This window comes from Nerophis lumbriciformis, linkage group LG01, assembly GCF_033978685.3.
Source record: "Nerophis lumbriciformis linkage group LG01, RoL_Nlum_v2.1, whole genome shotgun sequence".
Classification (NCBI taxonomy): Eukaryota; Metazoa; Chordata; class Actinopteri; order Syngnathiformes; family Syngnathidae; genus Nerophis; species Nerophis lumbriciformis.
This window is the reverse complement of record NC_084548.2, coordinates 29,442,798-29,466,618: the sequence shown is the minus strand read 5'-3', so window position 1 is coordinate 29,466,618 and position 23,821 is coordinate 29,442,798. Positions and strand designations below refer to the sequence as shown.

Sequence of the window (23,821 nt, the reverse complement as noted above, 5' to 3'; positions counted from 1 at the left end):
CCATGTAATGTAATCATAATGTTAAAGTTTTGAATGTTGGAATTTGGCCCTTTCAAATGGAAATGCCATGGAAAATAGTATTTAATATTGATGTCATGTTGGACAAAAACAGGACCATTTATATTTAATGGGAAATTGTATCATCGGAATAGTCAGCTTAAGAGGCTCATTTCTATCTGAATGTCAATGATATTTACATAATTTCTGTCGGAGCTGATGGATGTAAACAATGCGTGCTTGAGTCAGTACGGAAGATTCCTATTTTTTAAATGCTTCACCAACCACTTTAAAGCTCAAATATCAAGACTGGTCAAGGTTATTGAACATGCTGACTTACTTACTTACATTAATCTGCAAAATTATTTACATTTCAAATAATCTACCCTGCCAGCCAACTCAAAATAATCAGTACATGTGTTTCACATGGACTGACCTTATCAAGAAATATGCACATCTTAATACATTCATTTCTGAAAAGTCTTCCTTCTGCCCTTAGCGTGTGAGTTTGCACACAATCTTTCAGGTTTGTGGTCATGGATATGGGCACGCCGTTCCACACTGTGAGCGGGAATCACAGGCAATGGAGGCTCTGGACCTCCCTGCACCTACCTGCTTCAGGTCACGCAGCCACAGCTACCTGAGGGCCATCCAGGCGGGCTGTTCCCAGGATGAAGATTCAGCCTCTGTGGATTCAGACTCGCCACCGCCCAATACCAAAAGCTACAACTCCAACACAAGTGAGTCCTGCACAGCACAAGCTTAGACAAGAACGGAGAAAGAGAGAACATTTAGTATGAACAGATCCATTCAACCACAACATCATTATATCTTGAAATGAAGGGCCCCTCTAATGCTGTTAGCATTGGCCCTTATGTCATATTTCTGGACATGAAAAAATTGTCTACAGGTAAAATATCTCCCAAAATAGACTAAGTAGTGATTTTAGGCTTGTTTTATAACAAGTTTCTTGATCTACTAAAGATTTGTGTGTAATAAAACACTTGCAAACTTGATAACACATGCAAAGCTGATCTACTAAACTGGTGCATAGAGGATTGGTGTTACGCTCTTGTAGAAGAATGGACCCCAGAAGCAGAAGAGACAGAGTTGTGTGTACAAACAAAGTCTTCAATATAAAAATAGGAAGGTAAAACACAAAACAGTGGCACCGGTGGGAAAAAGCCAGTGCCACGAAAGAACAGGTAAGTAGCAAACAATAAGAGGAAGGTGGATAGAGGAAAATCGGGGCACAACAAAAATACAAAGTTGTAAAATAAATATCCATCAAGTCCAGGCAGGGAAGGTCGTGAGGAGAAATGTTGGCGTAGCCGGATGTGCAGGGCAAGAGCCAGCAACATAGGTGAGCGCAATCAGCTAATACAGTGAGCTGGTGATTGTCAAGAGGTGTGCACCGAGCTCCAACCATCCTCCCGCATCAAGACACTGGAGAGAGATAGAGAGCAGAACCAGGAAAAGCAGGCAGTATGTACAGGAATGTAACAGCTTGAGCAAAATAGAGAGCGTAATCCATTTAACGCATGGGTGTCAAACTCTGGCCCGCAGGCCAAATTTGGCCCGCCGTGTAATTTCATTTGGCCCGTGAGGCAATATCAAATTAATATTAGAGCTGGCCCGCCAGTATTATGTCCATCCATCCATCCATCTTCTTCCGCTTATCCGAGGTCGGGTCGCGGGGGCAGCAGCCTAAGCAGGGAAGCCCAGACTTCCCTCTCCCCAGCCACTTCGTCCAGCTCTTCCTGTGGGACCCCGAGGCGTTCCCAGGCCAGCCGGGAGACATAGTCTTCCCAACGTGTCCTGGGTCTTCCCCGCGGCCTCCTACCGGTCGGACGTGCCCTAAACACCTCCCTAGGGAGGCGTTCGGGTGGCATCCTGACCAGATGCCCGAACCACCTTATCTGGCTCCTCTCGATGTGGAGGAGCAGCGGCTTTACTTTGAGCTCCCCCCGGATGGCAGAGCTTCTCACCCTATCTCTAAGGGAGAGCCCCGCCACCCGGCGGAGGAAACTCATTTCGGCCGCTTGTACCCGTGATCTTGTCCTTTCGGTCATAACCCAAAGCTCATGACCATAGGTGAGGATGGGAACGTAGATCAACCGGTAAATTGAGAGCTTTGCCTTCCGGCTCAGCTCCTTCTTCACCACAACGGATCGATACAGCGTCCGCATTACTGAAGACGCCGCACCGATTCGCCTGTCGGTACTTGAACTCCTCCACTTGGGGCAAGATCTCCTCCCCAACCCGGAGATGGCACTCCACCCTTTTCCGGGCGAGAACCATGGACTCGGACTTGGAGGTGCTGATTCTCATCCCAGTCGCTTCACACTCGGCTGCGAACCGATCCAGTGAGAGCTGAAGATCCTGGCCAGGTGAAGCCATCAGGACCACATCATCTGCAAAAAGCAGAGACCTAATCCTGCAGCCACCAAACCAGATCCCCTCAACGCCTTGACTGCGCCTAGAAATTCTGTCCATAAAAGTTATGAACAGAATCGGTGACAAAGGGCAGCCTTGGCGGAGTCCAACCCTCACTGGAAACGTGTCCGACTTACTGCCGGCAATGCGGACCAAGCTCTGGCACTGAGCATACAGGGAGCGGACTGCCACAATCAGACAGTCCGATACCCCATACTCTCTGAGCACTCCCCACAGGACTTCCCGAGGGACACGGTCGAATGCCTTCTCCAAGTCCACAAAACACATGTAGACTGGTTGGGCAAACTCCCATGCACCCTCAAGGACCCTGCCGAGAGTATAGAGCTGGTCCACAGTTCCACGACCAGGACGAAAACCACACTGTTCCTCCTGAATCCGAGATTCGACTATCCGGCGTAGCCTCCTCTCCAGTACACCTGAATAGACCTTACCGGGAAGGCTGAGGAGTGTGATCCCACGATAGTTAGAGCACACCCTCCGGTTCCCCTTCTTAAAGAGAGGAACCACCACCCCGGTCTGCCAATCCAGAGGTACCGCCCCCGATGTCCACGCGATGCTGCAGAGTCTTGTCAACCAAGACGCCCCACAGCATCCAGAGCCTTAAGGAACTCCGGGCGGCTCTCATCTACCCCTGGGGCATTGCCACCGAGGAGCTTTTTAACTACCTCAGCAACCTCAGCCCCAGAAATAGGAGAGCCCACCACAGACTCCCCAGGCACTGCTTCCTCATAGGAAGACGTGTTGGTGGGATTGAGGAGGTCTTCGAAGTATTCCCTCCACCGATCCACAACATCCGCAGTCGAGGTCAGCAGAACACCATCCCCGCCATACACGGTGTTGATAGTGCACTGCTTCCCCTTCCTGAGGCGGCGGATGGTGGTCCAGAATTGCTTCGAAGCCGTCCGGAAGTTGTTTTCCATGGCTACCCCGAACTCCTCCCATTTCCGAGTTTTTGCCTCTGCGACCGCTGAAGCCGCACACCGCTTGGCCTGTCGGTACCTGTCCGCTGCCTCAGGAGTCCTATGAGCCAAAAGAACCCGATAGGACTCCTTCTTCAGCTTGACGGCATCCCTCACCGCCGGTGTCCACCAACGGGTTCTAGGATTACCGCCACGACAAGCACCAACTACCTTGCGGCCACAGCTCCAATCAGCCGCCTCGACAATAGAGGCGCGGAACATGGTCCATTCGGACTCAATGTCCAGCACCTCCCTCGTGACATGTTCAAAGTTCTTCCGGAGGTGGGAATTGAAACTCTCTCTGACAGGAGACTCTGCCAGACGTTCCCAGCAAACCCTCACAATGCGTTTGGGCCTGCCAGGTCTGTCCGGCATCCTCCCCCACCATCGCAGCCAACTCACCACCAGGTGGTGATCGGTAGAAAGCTCTACCCCTCTCTTCACCCGAGTGTCCAAAACATGAGGCCGCAAATCCGATGACACAACTACAAAGTCGATCATGGAACTGCGGCCTAGGGTGTCCTGGTGCCAAGTGCACATATGGACACCCTTATGTTTGAACATGGTGTTCGTTATGGACAATCTGTGACGGGCACAAAAGTCCAATAACAAAACACCGCTCGGGTTCAGATCCGGGCAGCCATTCTTCCCAATCACGCCTCTCCAGGTTTCACTGTCGTTGCCAACATGAGCATTGAAGTCCCCCAGTAGCACGAGGGAATCACCCGGGGGAGCACTCTCAAGTACTCCCTCGAGTGAATCCAAAAAGGGTGGGTACTCTGAGCTGCGGTTTGGCGCGTAAGCGCAAACCACAGTCAGGACCCGTTCCCCCACCCGAAGGCGGAGGGAAGCTACCCTCTCGTCCACCGGGTTGAACTCCAACGTACAGGCTCTGAGCCGGGGGGAAACAAGAACAAGAATTGCCACCCCAGCCCGTCGCCTCTCACTGCCGGCAACGCCAGAGTGGAAGAGAGTCCAGCCCCTCTTGAGAGAACTGGTTCCAGAGCCCTTGCTGTGCGTCGAAGTGAGTCCGACTATATCTAGCCGGAACTTCTCCACTTCGCGCACTAGCTCAGGCTCCTTCCCCCCCAGCGAGGTGACGTTCCACGTCCCAAGAGCTGGCTTCTGTAGCCGAGGATCGGACCGCCAAATGCCCTGCCTTCGGCTTCCGCCCAGCTCACATCGCACCCGACCTCTATGACCCCTGCTATGGGTGGTGAGCCCATTGGAGGGGGGACCCACGTTGCCTCTTTGGGCTGTGCCCGGCCGGGCCCCATGGGGACAGGCCCGGTCACCAGGTGCTCGCCATCGTGCCCCACCTCCGGGCCTGGCTCCAGAGGGGGGCCCCGGTGACCCGCGTCCGGGCGAGGGAAATCTGGGTCCTTGTTTTTTATTATTCATGGAGGTCTTCGAGCCGCTCTTTGTCTGATCCCTCACCTAGGACCAGTTTGTCTTGGGAGACCCTACCAGGGGGCATAAAGCCCCCGGACAACATAGCTCCTAGGATCATTGGGACACGCAAACTCCTCTACCACGTTAAGGTGGCAGCTCAGAGAGGAGGCCGGTATTATGTAACACCGCAAAATTTCATACTTGCCAACCCTCCCAATTTTTCCGGGAGACTCCCGAAGTTCAGTGCCCCTCCCGAAAATCTCCCGGGGCAAACATTCTCCTGAATTTCTCCCGATTTCTACCCGGACATTATTGGGCGCGTGCCTTAAAGGCACTGCCTTTAGCATTCTCTACAACCTGTCGTCACGTCCGTTTTCCTCCATACAATCAGCGTGCCGGCCCAGTCATTTAATATATGTGGCTTTTACACACACACGAGTGAATGCAAGGCATACTTGGTCAACAGCCATACAGGTCACACTGAGGGTGGCCGTATAAACAACTTTAACACTGTTACAAATATGCGCCACACTGTGAACCCACACCAAACAAGAATGACAAACACATTTTGGGAGAACATCCGCACCGTAACACAACATAAACACAACAGAACAAATACCCAGAACCCCTTGCAGCACTAAATCTTCCTGGACGCTACAATATGCACCCCCCCACCCCACTACCACCAAACCCCGCCTCCCCCAACCCCGCCCACCTCGACCCCCCATGCACTTTCTCTTGCTACTTCGAGGCTTGAATGTTTGATTCATTCATTATTGTTATTTTATTTTCAAATGTATTATTAGCCTGTGGAAAAAGTTTTTTTTGATATTTACCTCAGAAGGCTGCAAATAGAAAAGAGGCATTCAATTTTTATTTAAATTTTATTTGATACGCCATTGATATTTTTTAATTATTATTATTTGAAACTCGATTTTGCATGTCACTATAAAGTTATATAAGCCTTGCTTAATCAATATTCAATGCAAAAATTTGTTTGAGTCCCTATTAAAATGTTAATTTGTTCAACCTTGGCCCGCGGCTTTGTTCAGTTTAAAATTTTGGCCCACTCTGTATTTGAGTTTGACATCCCTGATTTAACATATCTGTCTTCATGGTTAAACAGAATGTATGCTGATCAACAGAATGGCCACAATGCTGGGAGGAAAAAATGCAAATAGGATTATTTAATACACACAGTGTAATTTATAAAAGCTGTAACTGATCTGCGGCTGCTGGTTTGCATCTATATTTAGTACGCCTGAAAGGACTTGTAAACTGGCAAATCGCGCTGCAGCTCCGGCCTACGTATGCTTGTCAACATATATGGATTGTCAAAATTTTAATATTAGATATATTGTCTATTCAGCAATATCATTTTATAATTGCATAGTTGATGGATGACTTAACCGGCTGATTAAAACAAATTGAATTGATGCGTTTTGGTGTCTCCTGGTGTTTTTTTGTTTGGCGTTCCTTTTTTCATTTAAGAAATATATTATTATAATAAGTCTCCTAAATGAAAGATCGTCTTTCAGTATGTATTTTCTTGCGTTTGGATCATTCTAGATGCATGAATTCATTTCGGGGTTGTGATGGTCCATCGTCTCCCTGCAGAGCACATCGCCAACATGCTAAAACTACGAATGTAGTTTCTGTTGTCTAGATTGCGAAAAGGTGTGAGATTATAGATGTGTGCTTCTTGTTCAACATTGCAAAACCCCACAGGTAAGAAGAGCGTTATAACATGAGTGTGGAGGGGAATGAGTGTTTCCATGGGCACATTATGCGGTGGTACACAAACAAACCACATATAATAAATAAGGCGGTCTGCACCATTTTTGCACTTGTTATCAACGGTACACGCAGTCTTAATAGATCACATACAACACGCCTTCCACTAGCAAACGGTAAGTTTGTCCTGATACCAATATTTTGGTACTGGTACCAAAATGTATTTACCCCCGGGGGAAACTGGGTAAAACACGGTACACTGATAAAGCTAAAAGGGGAACTGCAATTTTTTTTTTTATTTTGCCAATCGTTCACAAAATTATTTTTTTTTTTTTCATTACTAACATTTAAAAATCAGCTTGTTCTTGGTGGCTAGCAATGCAGCTAATGGGGGAAATCAATTCTACCACTAAATTGCTTTAAAAATGCATTCACAAACCGTCAACTATACTTCATTAACATTCTGTAACCTGTATAATAACCAAGCTGTAGCGACATTGTTATTGTAAGAGCAAACACTGAGCAACTCATTTTCTAACGTACTAACACATCGGCGTGCAATGGTATTAGCCGTAGAAGCTAACTATGGCAAGAGATAAGCTGGCTTTTACTTCAACACAAAACGCATTTGAGTCTGTAATGCACAACACTGCGATATAACATCAATCTGTTCTGACTGACAAACATGAACCATCATATTACAATATCTGTGAAGTATTAGCCCATATTTCGTGTTTTGTTTGTACACAGCTAGCCAGACAGTGTATGCTCTGTGTCATGATACACACATGACATGCTGCATGTATCATGATCATTATAAAGTGACTCACTCAAAGGACAGTTGTCTGTTTAATCCAGCTGGCCAGAGACGTTTTTTTCCGGTTAATTAAATTGACTATTTATGTCAAAATAGTATGGCTTCAATTTCCACATTTTGCAGCTTCGATTAACTTTCACCTCACTTTATCGTCTTCCGACTGCTCCAACATCTCACTCTTCCTTTGTGCTTGCTTCTAGAAGCAGTCGTTAATCCTTTGTATATGTTCAACTTCCAAAAGATAAGGTTGTAAATCCTCATTTGTCCAAAAATAGTCGTCTTTGTTATTTGTTACCACGTCTACCATGATTAGAACACACACAAGTGTTTTGTATCCGGAAGTAGGAACACACAATGTCGGACGTGTGCTGCCATGGAAAATAAAATAAATGCGCCGAATAATTAGTTCCGGCATTATTTAAAATGATCAAAATACAGTAAATATTGTACATATTACATATTGTTATGAACTTGTGTTTTACTACATTATATATAGACTTGCAGTGTGTATATACAAAACGTTGATGGAGGGTTTTGAAGTTGTATTAGAGGGTTTTGAAGGCTACAACGGTAACTCCCGTTAGCCACATCTTCCAACCGTCTTTTATTATCTTTAAAATACCCCCAGTCCCTCTCATAATGATTGTGAATCATAGGCAACATCTTAAAAAAGTGCAGTTTCCCTTTAACCTTATTTACCATAAGAATCAAGGTATATAGTCCGTCCCCCGTACCCTCGCACTCCATTTATCTGCTTTGTATAGACAGTCGGGGTCAAAAGTTTACATTCACTTGTAAAGAACATAATGTCATGGCTGTCTTGAGTCTCCAATAATTACTACAACTCTTATTTTTTTGTGATAGAGTGATTGGAGCACATACTTGTTTGTCCCAAAAAACATTCATTAAGTTACAATCAAATCAAATTAGCTTCATTGCATGGCCTCTTAACATCATGTGAGTGATTATGATTGACGACACCTGTTGACTTCTCTGAGCCCATTTAAATAGGGCTCATGTAATGCAGTCGTTACAAACGCGACAATGGTAAAGTGAAAGAAACTCAGCACAGATCTGAAAAAACTATTCATTGACTTGAACAAGTCAGGAAAGTCACTTGGAGCCATTTCAAAGCAGCTTAAGGTCCCAAGAGCAACTGTACAGACAATTGTTCGTAAGTATAAAGTGCATGGCACAGTTTTGTCACTGCCACGATCAGGAAGAAAACGCAAGCTATCACCTGCTGCTGAGAGAAAATTGGTCAGGTTGTATGTATTTATATATATATATATATATATATATAAATATATATACCAAAATGTATTTCGATACTTTGATACTTTTCTAAATTTAGGGTACCACAAAAAAAGGGCATTATCGGCTTTATTTTGACAAAAAATCTTACGGTACATTAAACATATGTTTCTTAGTGCAATCGAATATGTCAGGACTTGATCTTTGGAGTTTGCTTTTCCGGGATGCAACGGAAAGTTGGCACGGGCGAGACGGGAACCAAGGTACATGATTTATTTATTAAAAAAAGATCAAACAAAAAGCGTGCACAATGGCGGAGAATAAGCTATGAAACCAAAAGACTATAGCAAAAAAGTACAAATGAAAAGCACGCACAGTGGCGGAAACTATGAACAATTAAACAAAACATTAACTGTGGCTTGAGAAACAAAAACTTACTTGGCATGGAACCGGCATGAAAAAGGAGCAGCAAGGATCATAAGGGTGTGCAGAAGCATATATGGGGTGCGAGGTCGTCAGGCCGAACAACAGAAAATGAATTAACTTAAATACTATGGACATGATTAACGAAAACAGGTGCGTGACTCAAGACGTGAAACAGGTGCGTGACGTGACAGGTGAAAACTAATGGTTGCTATGGTGACCAGACAAGGGAGTGAAAAGACAGAAACTAAACAAAACATGACTTAAAACAAAACATGATAATACAGACATGACAGAGCCCCTCCCTTAAGGACAGATACCAGATGTCCAAGAAAAAAAAACTTAACAAAAGTCATGGGAGGGCGGGAGGGGGACATGGCGGTGGGTCGCCAGACCACGTGTCCCCGTATCCACCGGGGCAGAGTTAGGTGGCGGCGGCGAGTGGAACGCCGCTGCAGCAGGCGAGGCGGGCGCCCAGGGAATGGCCACATTCGTGGCCGACTGGGAGGTGGGCGCACTTGGCGTGGCGGGCGACCAGGTAGCGGCCATATCCGTGGCCGACGAGGAGGCAGGCGCGTCGTCATCGTGGCAGGGCGTGGTGAGTCAGGCGGCGAAGCTCGGCGTGGCGCGTCAGGCGGCGAAGCTCGGCGTGGCGTGTCAGGCGGTGAAGCTCGGCGTGGGTCTTGGTCTTGGTCTTGGCATGGCAGGTCTTGGTCTTGGCATGGCGGGTCTTGGTCTTGGCATGGCGGGTCTTGGTCTTGGCCTGGCGGGTCTTGGTCTTGGCATGGCGGGTCTTGGTCTTGGCATGGCGGGTCTTGGTCTTGGCATGGCAGGTCTTGGTCTTGGCATGGCGGGTCTTGGTCTTGGCATGGCGGGTCTTGGTCTTGGTCTTGGCATGGCGGGTCTTGGTCTTGGTCTTGGCATGGCGGGTCTTGGTCTTGGTCTAGGTCTTGGCATGGCGGGTCTTGGTCTTGGTCTTGGTCTTGGTCTTGGCATGGCGGGTCTTGGTCTTGGCATGGCGGGTCTTGGTCTAGGTCTTGGCATGGCGGGTCTTGGTCTAGGTCTTGGCATGGCGGGTCTTGGTCTTGGTCTTGGCATGGCGGGTCTTGGTCTTGGTCTTGGCATGGCGGGTCTTGGTCTTGGTCTTGGCATGGCGGGTCTTGGTCTTGGTCTTGGCATGGCGGGTCTTGGTCTTGGTCTTGGTATGGCGGGTCTTGGTCTTGGTCTTGGCTTGGAGTGTCTTGGTCTTGGCATGGCGTGTCTTGGTCTTGACGTCGAGCTGGTACCGGAGCTTGGCGTCGTGGAGCTGGTACCGGAGCTTGGCGTCGTGGAGCTGGTTCCGGAGCTTGGCGTCGTGGAGCTGGTACCGGAGCTTGGCGTCGTGGAGCTGGTACCGGAGCTTGGCGTCGTGGAGCTGGTACCGGAGCTTGGCGTCGTGGAGCTGGTACCGGAGCTTGGCGAGGAACTTGGCGTGGTGGAGCTGGTGCTAGCCTTGGTGCGGCGACAGGTGCTAGCCTTGGTGCAGGTGGAGGTGGCCTAGCTGGGGGTTGCGGCTTGGCAGGTCGGAAGACTGGTGAGGGCGGTCGTGCTGGAGGCTGTGGCTTGACGGGTCGGTAGACTGGTGAGGGCGGTCGTGCTGGAGGCTGTGGCTTGACAGGTCGGTAGACTGGTGGTGGAGGCCGTGAGGGAGGCTGTGGCTTGGCATGGTGATGCCGAGCCACCCCACCAACACAGCTCCCGACCCCAGCCCCCCCCTCAAGGGGCGGATACCAGACGCGCTCCCTGCGGTCTGGAACTCTCTGTAGGGGTGGGCGGAGGAGGGCAGAAACTTCCCCATTAAATTGTCCAAATTGTCTTTCTTGGGCCTGGGATTGAGTGGGTGAAAAAAAATAGTTTTGTGTCTTGGGTGTGGCTTGAGTCCTGGGGAGCGGGGAATCAAAAGAAAAAGAATTCAGAAAAAAAAAATCATGGTTTTTGACGTCATCCGGGCGAAGCCGGGCTGGCTGCTGCTTGCTTCCGCCCGGAGAGGGAGGGGCTTGTGGGAGCGGCGTGTCCTGCTGGCTCGCGGAAGTTCTACCTGACGTCCTTCGTCTGGAGCGGCGCTTCCGCGGCTGAGGTGACGCTGTGTCGTCCTGGGACCAAATGAAGTTTCTGTACTCCACGGAGGAGTAGCGCAGAGTTTCATCCTCCATCGCGCACAGGACCGCCCAAGAAGCCTCGTCCAAAATGTCCAACTCGGCCAACTTAGGTGCGGAAAAGCGGGTCTGCTGACGACCTACTGTCAGGACTTGATCTTTGGAGTTTGCTTTTCCGGGATGCAACGGAAAGTTGGCACGGGCGAGACGGGAACCAAGGTACATGATTTATTTATTAAAAAAAGATCAAACAAAAAGCGTGCACAATGGCGGAGAATAAGCTATGAAACCAAAAGACTATAGCAAAAAAGTACAAATGAAAAGCACGCACAGTGGCGGAAACTATGAACAATTAAACAAAACATTAACTGTGGCTTGAGAAACAAAAACTTACTTGGCATGGAACCGGCATGAAAAAGGAGCAGCAAGGATCATAAGGGTGTGCAGAAGCATATATGGGGTGCGAGGTCGTCAGGCCGAACAACAGAAAATGAATTAACTTAAATACTATGGACATGATTAACGAAAACAGGTGCGTGACTCAAGACGTGAAACAGGTGCGTGACGTGACAGGTGAAAACTAATGGTTGCTATGGTGACCAGACAAGGGAGTGAAAAGACAGAAACTAAACAAAACATGACTTAAAACAAAACATGATAATACAGACATGACAGAATAAGACTTTTGGCCTTGAATGAAATAGTGAACATACTAGACAACTTGTATTTTTGTAGTAAGTAAGCAAACAAAAGCTCCTAATTTGTCTGCTGACGTATGCAGTAACATATTGTGTCATTCCTCATTCTATTATTTTGTCAAAGTTATGAGGAAGAAGCTGTAAAAAAGGGATTAAAAATCCACTTGTTCGTTTACTACTAATATCTGGTTATTTTCCATTTCAACATGTTCTATCTACACTTCTGTTAAAATGTAATAATCACTGTTGTTTGGGTACTTGACCTTAGTTTTGGATGGTACCACAAATTTAGGTATCGATCCGATACCAAGTAGTTACAGGATCATACATTGGTCATATTCAAAGTCCTCATGTGTCCAGGGACATATTTCCTGAGTTTATAAACATAATAGAAATTTTTGAAAAAGGAAAAAAGATTTTATGACGATAAAAAATATCGATGTAACCCTAGTAGTATCGACTAGATACACTCTTGTACTTAAATCATTACAGTGGATGTCAGGTGTCGATCCACTCATGGCATTTGTTTACATTCAGGAACAGCGTCATTAGCGGTGACGCTGGTGAGCTGCGGTGTGTAGTATAGCATGTTTAGCTATTCCTCATCCAGCAGGGATGATACTTGTAAGAAACTTTATTTGTCGCCATGCAGGCGAGGATTAGTGATGTAGAAGTAGCTAACATTTCAGTGTTATAACTTCAACTTTATCTTTAGTTTTTAGGCCAAAATGCGTCTGTTCTCTCCTACACAGCCGAACATGCTCCTCTGCTCGTATTACCAATCGTGGGGGTTCGGATGCTCGTGGGGCGGGGACGGTCTTCCCATCCGGTTGAGGGGAGTCTCTGGGCCCCTTGGGTTGTGTGTGGTCTCTCGCTGGCTTGGGGGATGGCTGTCCCCTGCTTCTCTCGTGCCTTGTCTTCTGTCGGGCGCCTCTGTCTACGGCCTGCAGCTGGCTAAGGACATTCAATTATCAATGGCTGACATTTTCCTACAGACAAGATCACCAGATCAGTCCCCGCCATTCAGGACTCTAGCTACGCCCCCAAGGACTCTTGCTCCGCCGTCAAGGACTCTAGCTCGGCCCCCAACGACTCTAGCTCCGCCTCCAAGGACTCTAGCTCCGCCCACTTCACTGGCTTTTCCCTCCTTGTTTCCTCGACAATCCCCTGTTGGGAGTTTAAATAGGCATTATGGACAATCTAGAAGGGAGGAACATTCTACCCACTTCCTAACCTAGCCCCTCCCACCCTTGGCGTCTGTTCCTACTATACCAGTAGCGTCTGGTATCCGCTTCCTGAGGGGGGGCTAGGGCTGGTAGCTGTGCAACGGGGGAGCTGCGTCTGGCCAGGCTGCCATCTCCTGCTCCGCCCCCGCCGCCTGTCCTGTTTCCTCTGCCTGCTCCGCTACGCCCGGTGCGACTTCCTTTGCCTGCTCCTCAGCGACCTCTGCAGCCTGTGGTGCTGCGGCCTCAGCGACCTCTCCAACCTCCTCTGCCTGCGGTGCTGCGACCTCCTCTACCTTCTCTGCCTACGGTGCTGCGACCCCCTCGACCTGCTGTTCAAGCTCCGGACACGCTTCCAGCCGAGCAGCCTGTGCCTCAAGTTCCGGACACGCTTCCAGCCCAGCCACTTGCAGCTGCCATGACGATGTCTTCGTCTTTGGCGGCTCCTCCCACAACGACCTCTTCGTCTTTGGCGGCTCCACCCACGACGACGTTGTCGTCTTAGGCGGCTCCTCCCACGAAGACACCATCTAGCTCGTCTCCGGCGGGCCATCGCACAGTGCCACCCTTTTTCTTGTCGCACGGCGCCGCTAGCGGCTCCCTCAGTGGCCAATTAATGGATGTCTTTTGCGCCAACAGCAGCGACGCCCAGGACTTGGCCGTGGGACTCGTCGGCTGTTGGGGTTCTGGCGCCACTCGCGTCCGTCTCCTCAACGGCCACGTTCCATGGTTGCCCGCCTTGCCTGCTGCAGCAGCGTTCGACTCGCCGCGGCCACCTGACTTGTCCCCGGTGCATTCGGGGACACTTGGCCTGGAGACCCACCAGCAAGCCCTCCCTCCGCCCTCCCGTGACTTTTGAACTTGTTCGGTTTGTTTTTTTCTGGGAACATCTGGAATCTGTCCTTAAGAGGGAGGAACTCTGATGATCCTTTGTCCGGATCAGGTTTTGTTTAGTTTATGACTCCCTTAGTTCTGTTTCAGCACCCCTGGGTTTGTGGTTTTTGGTTGCCATGGGTGCTGATTATTTTCACCTACCTCTGATTAGTGTTTGGGACGCTCACCTGCTCCCGGGCACTAATCAGAGAGCTATGTATTCCTGCCTTTCGCCTGTTTTGTTTGCTTTACGCAACAAGTTACGATTGGTGATTCCTACGTCTTGTTTCTATGCTAAGCTTTCCCGTTAGCTTTTCCATAGCTTCCCGTGCTATCGGCCCCCTTGTTCTAACGTTGTTTGTTTTTCTGACTGGTTTATGGAAAATAAATCATTGTCCTACCTGCACACTGTCTCCGGAGTTCCGTCTGCATCTTGGGGAAACGATCCGTGCATTATCGTGCGGCCAAATCGCAACAATTTCTATTGGTATATGTATTGCTCCATTTGTAGTGTAATAATGCTCATTGTCATTTCTGCGTTATTAATATTCATTTCACTAACTGCTTCTTTGCTATCACTTTTACTATCATATTTGTACATATCCTATTTGCTGATGCTGTTCTGTTGTTGTTGTTGTTATTGTTGTTATTGTTGTTGTTGTCTCTTTGTCTTATCCCCCTCTTGTCCCCGCAATTTCCCCCTCTGTCTTCCTTTTATTTCTCTTTCTATCCACTCCTGGTTCGGCCCGGCTGCACCAAATAATAATATAACACCATTCAATAAAGTCAAATACATTGGCAACACTAAATTGGCCCTATTGTGTGAATGTGAGTGTGCCCCGCCTTCCGCTTATGTGCAGCTGAGAAAGGCTCCAGCACCCCCCGCAACCCCAAAAGGGACAAGCGGTAGAAAATGGATAGATGGAAATACAAATAAGAAAAAACAAAAAACAAATGAAGGTTTATTTTCGGGAGCAAAAAATAAATAGAGAAATGTTTGAGAAATTGTAGTCATTTGGGTCCTTTTTTATTTTTTTAACAATACTGTGTCCTGATAAGTAGTACCTGACATCTTATATTGCTATCATGTTACATAGTTAAATTAATGAGAAGTTTGAATTTGGCCCTTTCAAACGATCAATTACTGTAACTCAATTTAAGTGTACCATTTGTAGAGCAGATGCTACGACATCTTTGTTTGTTAAAAATAAGACAATTTACATATGGAATGGAAATTGGATATGATCATATCACATTTCTGTTGGTTGACTTTTAAAGGAATATGAAAATGATTTACTTCATAGCAGAGGGGTCCAAACTTTTTCCACTGAGGCCCGCACACTGAAAAATGAAAGCATGCGGGGGCCATTTTGATATTTTTCATTTTCAAAACCAATACAATATATCAGCAACCCAAGAGCTTCTCTCAATTTTGATGAAAGTTAAATGTCCCGGGGACCCAAAAAGGTCTCAGTCAGGACAGTGTTCAAAGTTTGATATTATTATTTTTTGTATTTATTTTTTTTCCTTTTAACGCTTTACTTCAGATCTAGCCATTGACATAGAGTTTTAATTATTTTTATGTTTCATGGCCTTTTTGTCAAAACCCTTTTTATTAATAGGTAAAACACAAAATATGCAACATTTTGCCCAAAAGATGTTCAAAGTGCAATATTTGATGTGAAGTAATTGGAGCCTTAAATAGAAAAAAATATTTTATAACAACATTGCTTTTGATATATTATTATTTGTAAGCAATCATTGTTTAAAAAAAATCACATTAAAGTTCTTGGGGATCCAAAAGGCCCCCACTCGTAAAAGCGTTAAAATAAAACTAGTTATTAGTGGTCAATATTGCAAGATTTTCTCATTGCATTTCTCCTGCTTGCTCATTTATCCCACTTGTTTATCCCGCTTTTTAATGTTTTTTGTAATATTACTTTTAAAATGTGCCAAAAATGACATGCTTTACACTAACAAGCTTTCAGGGAAATCCTTAAAAGAGGGACTTCCAATGCCCAATACGATAGTTTTATGTATAATAGTACTGTATGGAAATATTTACAGTCTACAAAGTAAATATGCCACTTGCTAATTAGCAAGTTTGTATCACTAGGAGACTTTTGTTTGGTGATACATTCCAGAGAACTTGCTCCACCTTGTTTCAGTACATCATAGAAAACAGGAGTTATTAATAACCCTAGTGTTATGTTTCCCGTGAAAACACATGTAGGACAACAATCTTTAATGCCGTCAGGTAGGACATCAGCTAATGGTTTCTTCTTCACTTTATATGTACTAAAGCAGTCGCCCACACACATGATCCTAGCGTGCCATCCAGTGGCTCCATTGTGTACAACAACATATCACCACATCCCCCCTTTTACTTATCTATACCCATTTTTAAATGTTTCTTTTTCTCTCTTAAAACACTATTTATATCATTAAAACCTATAAATGTTCAACATACATAAAAATGGAAAGCGGGCTAAAGAAAACACTCAAAACTCTGCCTCTGCTCATCATTCAGCACTGAAGGTACACACTGTCAGTTCTCTTATATACTCTATCATTCTAGACTTCTAGAATGTTTGATTATCACATCACTCTAAATGTATAGACTATAAAGTTCACAAACATAAAGAGGGATGCTAGTGGGCCAGGCCAATCTTTCCTTATGTCACGGCGGGGTCGCATCTTTAATGCGGGGTCGTTCTCCCAGGAATGCAGAACAGACAACTCCGGACGACAGCGTGAGGTAGGAGATGATTTATTTATCATAAATCATAGCAACACAGAAAACAAGCAAAAAGTATGCGTGCCGATTGCACGCGGAAGCTAAGACAAAAACTTAGCGCAGGAAACATAGAAGCTAAACCTTAGCATGGACTTGAGACAAGTAATACTCATGAAACTTTGGCATGAAACAAACAACTTCCGTAGCAGGTTGCATGAAGCAAATAATGACGCCAGGCACGCTTAAATAATGCCTCTGATGAGAAACAGGTGAGCGTCCCGAACACCAGAGGCAGGTGAAAACAATAAGCAGCCATGGCAACCAAACCAAACTCAGAGGTGTCACAAACAGGAACTAAAGGAGTTCAAAACTAACAGAAAATACAAAAACATGATCCGGACCACGGATTATGACACCTTATCTCTAAACTAAAACTGGGGAAATGTGTAGAGTGTTCTGGGCTTCAGTACAGTGTTGATCTCCTGAAGACATGATTTGATTTCACAATTCCTTGAGAGAAAAAAACGCCTGGTTGGGATTTTTGTGTGTTTGTCATGTGTGGCTTCCTTGGTTTATAGCTATGTTGTTATTATGCTGTTTGTTACTTATGTACGTATGTTATGTTGCAGCTATTTAAAACACTTTTGTCAATTTGTTCTGGCCTGAAATAAATTGGCCCTTTGAAACATATCTTTGTCTTTGTGTGTTGTATGTAGACCACATTGCTTAGCAGAGTTCAGTGATGCAAATGCATGTCAAGTTGATCAACACATTGTATTATTCTCCAATGCAATAACAGTACTGAAATTAAGGCTAAAAGGACTTAATGGGAGCCTTAAAAAAAAAAAAAAGTAACTAAATAGTTACTTTTCACAGTAACGCATTACTTTTTGGTGTAAGTAACTGAGTTAGTAACTGAGTTACTTTTGAAATAAAGTAACTAGTAACTGTAACCAGTTACTGGTTTTCATTAACTAACCCACCACTGTTCACCAGTGGCGGTGTCCTTTGCAGTCTCTGTAACAGCAGTAGTCAAATCTGGTCCAGTAGTGTCCTCCACTGTCTTTTTAGTTTTGAGCAAACTTTGTCTATTCCTTTTTAGAATGTTTCCATCTTCAGTTTTAACAATGTAAGATTTTGGAGCTATTTCTTCTAAAACAGTGGCTTTCCTTTTTTCCAGATAATTGCATCTTCTACTCTCACTCTATCACGTCTAGTCACTGGCACCATATATTTTGTAGTTGTATCATAATTACATGTTTGCCTTCTTGGAGATTTGTCAATTTCTGCCACAACTCCTTGTTTTTATTTAGTTTTGCAGTGTAAGGTAAAGTGGTGTGCAGTTTACGTCCCATCAGTATTTCAGCAGTAGATTTGCCATGTTCCAGCGTAGTGAAGCGATAACTCAGCAGAGCCAAATATGGGTCTGACTTGCTGTCTTGTGCTTTTTTCAGTAGCTGTTTGACTATGTGGACTCCATTCTCTGCCTTCCCATTGGATTGCGCAAACAAAGAGCTTGCGGTCACATGTCGAAAATCATACTCCACTGCAAAACACTTGAACTCCTTACAGTTGTAACAGGGTCCATTTTCGCTATATACAACCTATGGGATCCCATGCCGACAAATATTGATTTCATAGGTCTTATAACGGAGGTTGCTGACATGCTTGGAAGTATAAACCATTACGGTATTATTTGAGAGGTACAATCAAGTAGTTATTTCCATCCAAATAGAACAAGTTCGTCCCAACTTTCTGCCAAGGCTCCTCCGGTAAGTCTGTAATGGTCATAGATTTGTTTTCTTGTTTTGCTTGATGTTTCAGACATTTTACACATCTTGAAACCATTGTGTCAATATCTGCATGTATTCCTGGCCAATAAATAGCAGTTTGTGCTCGTTTCTTACATTTATCTATGCCAAGGTGGCCCTCATGAAGTCCTTTAAGCATTTCTAACCTCAGTGACTGCGGGATAACAACCTGGTTCTTCCGAAGCAAGAGTTCATTGATCACACTCAGCTCTGCTCGAATGTTGTAGAATTGCTGGCAATCACCCCTTGGCCATCCTTATTTAATATTCCTGATGACTGTAAACAAATGCCTCTCTCTGTTTCAGCTGCGATATGTCTGGACTTCATATCTCATACAAGTAACGATTCATAGATGAGGTTTACATGCAGATTTACATAAGTCTCTGTATAGTTAATGCTTGGGGCATAACTGTATTTTGTACCTCGTGACAGAGCATCCAACAGTACAATGTGCTGAGATTGTTCTTGATTATTGCAATCAATGGATTATGGTCTGTCTCTGCTTCAAATGTAGGAAGGCCGTAGACGTAACTGTGGCATCCGTACACAAGTCCTAAGCATTTCTTTTCGATTTGTGCATATCGACACTTCTCTGCCGTCATTGTTCTTGATGCACACGTGACTGGCCGCCAATCTTTACCTTCTGACTGCAACAACACTGCTCCAATTCCATCCTTCAAGGAGTCTTTCGATATTTTCATCTTTTTTGATGAATCAAAGTAGTCAAGCACTGGCTCTATTGTTAATGCTGTTTTTAGCTGAGTCCATTCCTTTTCATGATATTCTTTCTACTTGAAATCACATCTGCCCAGCAATAGTCATCTGAGGTTTTTGAAGACAGATTTGTAATACATTTCCCAATGAAGTTTATCATTACTAAAACCCTCAATACTCCTTTTTCATCTTCTGGTCTGGGCATTTCTAGTATTGCTCTTATTTGTTCCTTGTCTGGTTCCACTCCAGCAGCTGTGAGCTTTTCTCCGAACTGACATTTTGCTTTATTGAGATTCAATTCATACTTTTGTACGCTTTGCAATACTTTTAACAGTCTTTTATTATGTTGATCAAGCCTCAGACCACAATGTCATCCACATAAAACTCGTACACCTTCGATTCCCTCTATGATATGCCCAATGGCTCTATGAAAGATCTCTGGTGCAGAGCAGATTCCAAAAGGCGTCCTCAAAAAGCAATAACGGCCAAATTGTGTATTAAATGTGCAGTATTTTGTGCTTTGTTCATGTAGTCTAAATTGCCAAAATCCTTGAGATGCATCCAGTTTACTAAAGAATCTTGCACCTGCCATCTCACTTATATTTTTCTCTCTAGTAGGAATTTGATAATACTCTCTTTTTATGTTGGCATTTAAGTCTTTAGGATCCATGCACACACGAAGATCATCACTCTGCTTTTTGATGATCACCAATGAGTTCACCCGTTCTGTGGGTTTCTTCTATTGGTTTTTAAACTCCTAATAATGTCATCCGATCTAGTTCCTGTTTCAGCTTTGCTCTTAAACGGTATTGGAACTCATTGTGGCGCATGAATAACAGGTTGCGCATTCTTTTTAGCTGAACCTTATAAGTGAACTGTAACACACCCACCACTTTAAATATGCCAGGGTACTGGTTCACAATCGCGTTTATGCTGTTAGATGTATTTCTGTTAATGTTATACACCCTCTTCACCAGGCCTAGTTTTTCACACGCTTGGTCTCCCAGTAAGTATTCATGCTCCTCTGGAACTACAGCAAACACGGTATTGCACCTTCCCTTTTACTTCAATTTTGAGCTTACTTCTCCACAGAGTCTTTATGAGATGACCATTGTAAGCCCTCAGTGGTTTATGATTGGGATACATTTGTGGTTTTACTTTCATTGCTTTGATGTCACACTCACTAATCAAATTACCTTTTGCACCTATGTCCAGCTTAAAAGTAACCACAATTCCATTCACTTGGATAGGCTCCATCTACTTATCTTGCTCAACTACGTTCACACTGTGTTGTCTTGTTTCTTTATTCCCAGAATGATCTTCTGTCACCATACCCACCTAGAATGTGTGTTCCACTGCTCGTACACAATCGCCTGTCATTTTCACCTAGGAAAAACATTGTTTTGCAAAATGATTTTGTCCTCTACACTTTTTGTAGATCTTTCCATAGGCCGGACGCTGCCTCTGAGCAGGTTTTGTTCCGCATGTTTTGCAGTTAAATGCTCCTGAATTATTTTGGTATTTCATCTTGTTTTGCTTTATTGGGCACCTAGACACCGCTGCAACTGCTGCACTGTCTTTATCCAGGCCGCTCCTGCGTGCGGTTTCACCAAAAGGTTCTGACGATCTGCAGGGCTAATTCATCAGCCCGGCAAATTTTAACTGCCGTTGGTAACGTTAGTTCTGCTTCCCACAGCAGCCTCTCCCTCACCTTCTCAGATTGTTTTTGAGATTGTAACTAAAAAACAATCTGGTCACGGATCATCGATTCTTGGAGCTCTCCAAAATTACAGCTTTCAGTTTTAAATGAATCTCAAAAGTGTCACAACTTTCAGCAGCTTGAGCGAAACACATAACTTTCAAAAGTTTCATTTTTCTTCGATGAGCAATGTTCATCAAATTTTCAGATGGACTGGACTTGCACATAAAGTCGGACCCAGGGTGACCACTCCTTATGCATCAGGCGGTGACGCCTCTGCGCCCCAACTTGTCTACATGCAAGAGAATCCCATGCTGGCCCCACTATGGACTGGACTCTCACATTATTAACCGTATCCACTCGGTATCCATTGCACTGTTCACCCGGGGGGATCCCCACATCTGCGATCTCTTCCAAGGTTTCTCGTTGTTCCCATTAGGTTGAGTTTTTTCTTGCCCTGATGTGGGATCTGAGCAGAAGCTTGTTGTGGCTTGTGCAGCCCTTTGAGACATTTGTGGTTGAGGGCCATATAGTAAATTTTAATTGATTGATTGGTGATGGTGTCAAATGCTTTCCATGCATTCCTCCCTTCGCCGTCAGCAAACCAGTGGTGGGCCGTCAGGGCCAGCAACGCCTTCTCTGCTGGTCTAACATAACCACAAATCAAGATCATAATTAAAGATAAAGTTAGTTTTTAATTTACTTTCCCGAAATATCTAAAAGTATTCATATTCTCTTAATTTCATATTATGCTCGTTCCAGTGCTGTTGTTTTTAGTTTGTATCCAATCAGAATTCCATCCCCATCCATTTTCTACCGCTTATTCCCATCGGGGTCGCGGGGGGCGCTGGAGCCTATCTCAGCTACAATCGGGCGGAAGGCGGGGTACACCCTGGACAAGTCGCTACCTCATCACAGTCCAATCAGAATTCAGCTAGCTTATGTTGCCATGCTGTACGAAATCTGCTCGAGGTCTTCAGAATCAACAATGCGGGCGGGCAAGTGAACAGAGATATACAGTTATAGACAGTTGCGATAGCCAATCAGATCACGAGTTGTTGTCAGTAAGGCCTTCTAGCTGGCCTCACGTTGAACGTGACGTTTACGCGTCCTGTGATTGGATACTCATCGGGACCGTTAGTGGATGAATTTGAGAACACATAAGAGTTGAGAGACAGTTGCGATAGCCAATCAGATCACAAGTTGTTGACAGTAGCCTATCTAAATATCCTGATGTTAACAAGACTGTGATTGGATACTCACTTGTCATTCCAAAGTGAGTATCCATTCACAAGTTTCAATTTAGCGGGAAGTGTTGCGCCGTAGCCAGACCGGGATAGCAGAGGAGAACAGAACGTTGATTAGGTGGCAGATATATATTTGCTAGGCCATTTTCAAGAAGGATATTTCATAAGAAACTACATCTTGTGAGACGATGTCGGCCAATCCCGGAAGCTAGCTCAGCTGTTCTGGCAAAGAAATATGTAAATGCTCGCCATTTCCACTCGAATAAGCCGACGATGAGGAGTACCACTGGCTTATACAGCGTCGAATAGTGAGTTAAAATATTTTCTTTTTTCACTTTTAATATGTTTTTTGCAATTTAAATTTTGACAGTACCACATAAAATATGTTTTAATTGCTGATGTGTTTTAATTGATTTTTAAATGCGCCAGAAAATAACCCACAGGGCTGTATGTGTTTCTGTATAGTATTTCTCCAGCAATGGTCATGGGTTGACATCAATTATGGTATTTTGAGAGGTAATCTTTGAAGTCGGACATCACTGTTTGCCTCCACAGCCTGAGGTCCAGCCACGGTTAGTAGCAGTGCTATTTTCCTTGCTTCGGGTTTATCATCCAGTCCAGTCGCTTGTAGAATAGAAGAGAGAATAGAATAGAATAGAAAGTACTTTATTGATCCCTGGGGGAAATTCAGCACCACAGATCGCTCACAATAGACAAGAATAATAATAAATAATATAATATATTTTATATATTATATATATAATATATAAATAATATAAATATATTCTACATATACTACATATACTCTACATTTAAGTGCAGTCAAGGAACATATGCATTATACAGTCTGATGGCTGTCGGTATGAAGGACCTCCTGTGTCGTTCCGTGTTGCATTTTGGGAGTCTGAGCCTTCCACTGAACGTGCTCATTCTCCCCGCAAGGTCCGAGTGTAGTGGGTGGGAGGTGTTGTCCATAATGGCTAGGAGTTTTGCTAGACTTCTCCTCTCTGACACCACCGCCAGAGAGTCTAGCTCCACTCCCACCACGTTACTGGCCTTCTCTATCAACTTGTCCAGTCTGTTTGTGTCCCTCGCTTTCAGCCCGCTGCCCCAGCAGGCCACGGCGTACAAGAAGGCGCCCGCCACCACCGACTCATAGAACATCTTCAACATCTTTGTACAGACAATGAAGCATCCTAGCCTCCTGAGGAAGTAGAGGCGGCTCTGTTCCTTCTTGTAGAGTGCCTCAGCGTGTTTTGACCCATTCAGCTTGTTGTCGACGTGTACTCCCAGGTATTTATAATCCTCAACCATGTCCACATCGACCCCCCTGATGGAAACAGGGGTCGCCGGAGTACTCCTCCTCCTTCCCATCCCAGGTCCACAACCAGCTCCTTGGTCTTCGTCACATTAAGCTGGAGGTGGTTCTTTCCACTCCGTGACAAAGTCCTCCACCACAGCCCTGTATTCATCATCATCACCATCCTCAATACACCCCACTATCGCAGAGTCATCAGAAAACTTCTGAAGGTGGCAGGACTCTGAGTGATAGTGGAAAACGGTGGTGTAGATGGTGAAGAGGAAAGGGGAGAGCACTGTGCCCTGCGGGGCCCCGGTGTTGCTGACCAGCCTGTCAGACACAGAGTCCTGC

The 23,821-nt window shown here is 45.3% G+C and overlaps 1 protein-coding gene across 3 annotated transcripts in view; it reads left to right on the top strand.

Moving 5' to 3' along the window:
* dlgap4a (discs, large (Drosophila) homolog-associated protein 4a) overlaps positions 1 to 23,821 on the top strand; it is a 249,176-nt gene that overhangs the window by 202,209 nt on the left and 23,146 nt on the right. For 2 of the 3 annotated variants that reach the window (XM_061978884.2, XM_061978865.2), the window contains one exon: positions 497 to 737. In XM_061978884.2, the coding sequence (XP_061834868.1) occupies positions 497 to 737 (241 nt within the window). The remainder of the gene's footprint in view (positions 1 to 496; positions 738 to 23,821) is intronic. The other variant, XM_061978874.2, reaches the window with a different exon arrangement.